General features: G+C 44.8%; 2 protein-coding genes and 2 non-coding genes across 4 annotated transcripts; all 4 read right to left on the bottom strand.

Annotated features, from left to right (window-relative positions):
* Positions 1 to 270: 270 nt before the first annotated feature.
* Positions 271 to 1,861, bottom strand: LOC122005787 (exopolygalacturonase-like). Its single transcript, XM_042560995.1, has 5 exons — positions 1,721 to 1,861; positions 1,318 to 1,617; positions 923 to 1,212; positions 611 to 836; positions 271 to 513 (listed from the first exon to the last, which is right to left on the bottom strand). Exons 1-5 carry the CDS (start codon positions 1,859 to 1,861, stop codon positions 271 to 273), a joined length of 1,200 nt encoding a protein of 399 aa, XP_042416929.1.
* A 592-nt stretch (positions 1,862 to 2,453) lies between these two features.
* LOC122039392 lies at positions 2,454 to 2,541 on the bottom strand. Its single transcript, XR_006128220.1, has one exon. It is a non-coding gene; the product is annotated as a small nucleolar RNA snoR114 (small nucleolar RNA).
* Positions 2,542 to 2,548: 7 nt separating this feature from the next.
* Positions 2,549 to 2,633, bottom strand: TRNAM-CAU. The gene is given in 2 exon segments: positions 2,549 to 2,584; positions 2,596 to 2,633. It is a non-coding gene; the product is annotated as a tRNA-Met (tRNA).
* Positions 2,634 to 2,996: 363 nt separating this feature from the next.
* Positions 2,997 to 4,074, bottom strand: LOC122038177 (RING-H2 finger protein ATL64-like). The gene has a single exon (XM_042597810.1). It carries the CDS (start codon positions 3,985 to 3,987, stop codon positions 3,196 to 3,198), a length of 792 nt encoding a protein of 263 aa, XP_042453744.1. The 5' UTR covers positions 3,988 to 4,074; the 3' UTR covers positions 2,997 to 3,195.
* Positions 4,075 to 4,326: the final 252 nt, after the last annotated feature.

The following is a 4,326-nucleotide window of genomic DNA, read 5'->3' as shown; positions in this document are numbered from 1 at the left end:
TATACTTTGTATTTTCTATCATCAATTTTGAATTCAATAATATGATTAATTTTTTTTTTCTTAATTTCTATATTATAGACGTCATCTTTCTTCGTTTCATCTAAGATGCTATAAATGAATGATATGATCTCTAATTGGATTTTAGATTCTTTCATTTAATGCTGGAATGAAGGTAAAAGAATTCTATCCATTTCCTTGTAAACGTTTTAGTCGAACTTTTCTGTATATAATGGAAGTCATCCATTGAATAACACATAATTAATCAAGATCCTAGACCTTTGTAAGACAGGGATCAGGAGTCTGAGTTCCTACTGCAGAACCATTAACAACATTGGAGCAAGTTGACAAGGTGGCATTGGACGTGATATTGCTTGCCATGGTCAGGTTGATGTCCTGCAGAATCACGTTCTCACAAGGCACGCTTTGGCTGCAAAGTAGCGACACTGCCACCTGCTCGTTCGAAGTCCCCCTTATTCTGTTGTACGTCACGTTGCTGATCTTCACTTGAGATGGCTGCAAATTTCAACCAGAGAGCGAGTCATCAGTTTGCACGATATCGAAGATTTATTTTGTGGGTTAATTAGTTCGGGTTTAGCTAGCTATCTCGTACAGGTGCAACGCATTTAGCATCCGGACAGTATTGTTGGTCGATGATGATGGGGTTGGAGACGTTGTCCATGACGATGTCCTGGAACGTGAAGTTGAATGCTTGGCTGGGAGGGGAGCCCGGCCAAGTCTTGATCCTGACGCCGTTTGTCGTGTCGGAAATGGAGCAATTGCGCACGTGCACACCGGAAACATCCGATTCGTTTTCGTACTTCCCAAGACTTCCGATACTGTCGCATCGATATTAGGTAAATAATATCCATCAATTCTACCTCTAAATATATATTGTTGTGAATGAGAAGGATTAGACACCTACCTAATTCCATGGCCGGGGCCACAAATGATATTCTCTATGTGGACGTCGGTGGCGCCTTGACCGATCGATATGCAGTCGTCGCCGGTGCTGATGTGGAGGTCGGAGATCTTGACGTCGTTGGACTCGCTTATGTGGATGCCGTCGGTGTTGGGGCTGTTGCCGGGGGCGGTTATGTTGAGGCGGTTTACGTTGATGGAGGAGCTCATCTGGACGCTGATATGGAACCCTTTGCTGTCGACGAAGGTCAAGTTGCTCACCGTCGTATTGCTCACCTTCAGAAGCCTCAGTGACTGTGTGCAAATATATAAATTAAATGAGAAAAATGAGACGATTTGGATATTAATTAATTTGCAATCGAAATCCAAAAAATTTCAACGAAATGATTGATTAATTACCATGGGGAGTTTTTTGCAGTACGAGCAGGCGTGGGACCAAGAGCGGGAACCCTGGCCGTCGAAGGTGCCGCCGCCGTCAATGTGGAGGTCGTCGAGGTGCTTGAACTCAATCCAGCCGGGGTCGTGGAAGGCGCTGAGGGAATCGATGGCCTTCAACGTGCCGCGGATTTGGACCGTCGGAGTGACGCGGCATGGGCCTTCGAAGCTCGCCGGACCGGACAAGAAGGTGGTGTTCTCCGGGATGAGGAAGATCGCCGGCGCATGGTGCTCGCACGCTGAGTCCCATGCGTCTACTAACGCCTGAACGGAAGATCATTGAATCAAATATTATATTTGATGAATTAACGAAACATTTAAAGGGATTTCTGAATCAAACAAATTGTGTGTATATATATATATATACCTGACTATCGTCGGTCACACCGTCTCCTTCCGCCTCGTAAGCCAATGGGTTAAAGATTTCCTGCTCAAAGCTGGATTTCCACAAGCACATGAGAATGAAAGAAAAAAGGAATGCTTTTAACGTCATTGTACTACAAGCCATCGCCGTAAGTTTGCATTCAAATCCTTCCTTCTGCCTTTTTAGTTGGCTCGCGAGGGACAAAAGAAAATTAAAAAACAAACAATAAATGAATAAGTCAATCAATGAGTATATAATTTGGATGATCTCCTCTCCTCTCCTAATGGCATCTTCTTCGCGAAAAAAAGTTGTAAAATTATTTTGGTTTTGAAGTCTAGATTTAGAAGTTCAAAGAGCGGAGAGAGCGCGATTCGAGTTGTAGATCATTTTATGCCGCAAGTATAAAGGAAAATGTAGGCCATGCTTAATTTTAACTTCACTTGGATCAGCATCGGCACAGCTTGTTGTTTTTCCTATTTTCTGATCATTTTAAAAGCAGAACTGGGAAAGGCATTAAAAGGACCTCTATTATTTTTAAAATGATTGTTTATTATTGAAAGTAATGAAACATTTTCCTTCCTAAATACAAACAAATTATTCGAAAAGAAATGGTAGTTTTTTATAAAAAAAAAATTATTTAAACAGTGCCAAATGGAAGCTGAGAACCTGATTAATTAAAAAGACTGATTTGTATACGAGTCAAAACACATGTCAATGAAAATGGGGAAAAAAACCTTGGCTCAGAAGCACTTTTAAGACATCTCTCTATCAGATGGTTGTGATGAACCCTGATCATCACTGAAGCGCATTAATCCTCATCACCAAAAGAATTGGGGTGAGAGAGGCTCGAACTCTCGACCTCAGGATAACTCAACAGCTATGAGACCTACGCGCTAACCAACTGCGCCACCACCCCATTGGTATTAATGAAAATACTTAATTTATTTAAACAAATCAATTTTTAAAATAATACATAAAATTTTAGCTCTCGGTATAAAGGACCTTTTTTTTTATATATAATTTTAGAATTAACTAATTTAAATGTTTAATGAGTTAATAGTTACGATCTAAACTGGTTTTAGGTTTATGATACATTCAGTAGCAATTTAATAAAATTTTACAAAACTGTGTTAATTTGCGTTTCTAGATAATGTTCTAATTTTAAATTTTCATTCATCAACTAAATTAAAAAAAAAATTATCACTGTTTTTTTTTATCTAGTGTACACTTGAACCTTCTCACGAAGCTACTGAAAAATTATGAAATAACATATCCACAATTCAAAATACAAAGCATTGGAGTATTTCCTTAATTAACAATACAAGGGTTTAACAAAATTCTGTACCTTGACAATTATAAAAAAGGAAAAAAGAAAAAGAAAAGTCATCTATACTGTCTACGCTACATTGAACAACTCCTGAAGAGTAGCCTTTTATTACACAGTTAGCATTCCGCCGCACCTCCTCCGGAACCGGCGGCTATTGTGCCGACGAAGGCGGCGGCCGCGGTGGGTGACTCGCTGGCCCTTCTCCGTTCTCTAGTTCTGACGATTCTTCCGTCGTGCCACCGCTTCGGAAAAACCTGGAATCCCTATTAAGAAGCTTCACCAGCAAAATCATCCGGCTCCCCGGCGACTTCAACCCTAACCCTAGCTCGTCCTCCTCCAATCCCCTCTCTGGCACGTCGATCCTGATCTCCCGCGAGGCGGATCCCGGCGACCCCACACCCACCCCTCTCCAGCTCCCGGGGCACAGATCCGCCGACGATGGCCGATCCGGCTCCGGAGGCGATGGCGCTGGTGGCATCACGGGATGCGCCTCCACGGTGGAGCGGCAGAGGGGGCAGCTGGAGTGGGAATGGAACCACATGTCGATGCAGTCGATGTGGAAGCGATGGGCGCACCGCGGAAGAACGCGCATCTTCTCGCCCTCCTCGAAGTTGCTAAGGCACACCGCGCAGTCCTCTGCTTCCTCCTCGCTGCCGGCGGAGATGCGCAAGGGGAGGTACTTGACGACGGAGGGATCGAGTCCGCGGGAGGAGGGCGCGGCGGGAAAAGCTCTACCGGCACCGTCGTGGGCCAAGACGAGGCGTCGCCTGATGCGGCGGTGACGCTGGCGGAGGAGGAGGAAGCGCGAGCGGAGGTAGAGGTGGAGGGCGAGGAGGAGGAGGACGGCCCCGAAGAGGACGACGGTGGAGATGAGCATGACCTTGCCGCTGAGGGCGTATCCACGGGGGCTCGGGATCTGGTCACCGACGATGTTGGTATCCATTGCGCTTCCGCTTCTTCGCTCTCCAGGTGAATGCAGTCTCGCTCTCCCCTCCTTGTTTATTATATCGTCTTTTCTATACCGACGCGGTTTTTCGGATAAGAAGGATAGTTTTGGGACATAAAGTAGGGTAGTGGGTTGCACAATACGGGAGAAGTCCTGAAAGCGGAGACATGGGTCGTTTAATTTCTGTGAACCTTCGTGGGAGACGGGCAGCGATGCAGCCAAACGGCGGTTTTGACTCTCCAGTCTCCAAGAAACTTCCAGGAAATGATCTTTTTAGCTGTCTAACCTAACGCAATGCTAACTGCTGATCTTGTGGGTGAGAATTTTTGTTCGGTG

Source organism: Zingiber officinale, chromosome 1A (assembly GCF_018446385.1).
Source record: "Zingiber officinale cultivar Zhangliang chromosome 1A, Zo_v1.1, whole genome shotgun sequence".
Lineage (NCBI taxonomy): Eukaryota > Viridiplantae > Streptophyta > Magnoliopsida > Zingiberales > Zingiberaceae > Zingiber > Zingiber officinale.
The sequence above is the reverse complement of the archived record's forward strand: the minus strand, read 5'-3'. Positions and strand labels throughout refer to the sequence as shown.

Excerpts from the sequence above, each read along its gene's own strand:
- LOC122038177 (XM_042597810.1), bottom strand. The coding sequence starts at position 3,987 with ATGGATACCAACATCGTCGGTGACCAGATCCCGAGCCCCCGTGGATAC.
- LOC122005787 (XM_042560995.1), bottom strand. The coding sequence starts at position 1,861 with ATGGCTTGTAGTACAATGACGTTAAAAGCATTCCTTTTTTCTTTCATT. Across the intron at positions 1,213-1,317 it reads ACTGCAAAAAACTCCCCATG|TCACTGAGGCTTCTGAAGGT; the intron begins GTAATTAATCAA and ends ATTTGCACACAG. Across the intron at positions 837-922 it reads GGCCCCGGCCATGGAATTAG|TATCGGAAGTCTTGGGAAGT; the intron begins GTAGGTGTCTAA and ends TCGATGCGACAG.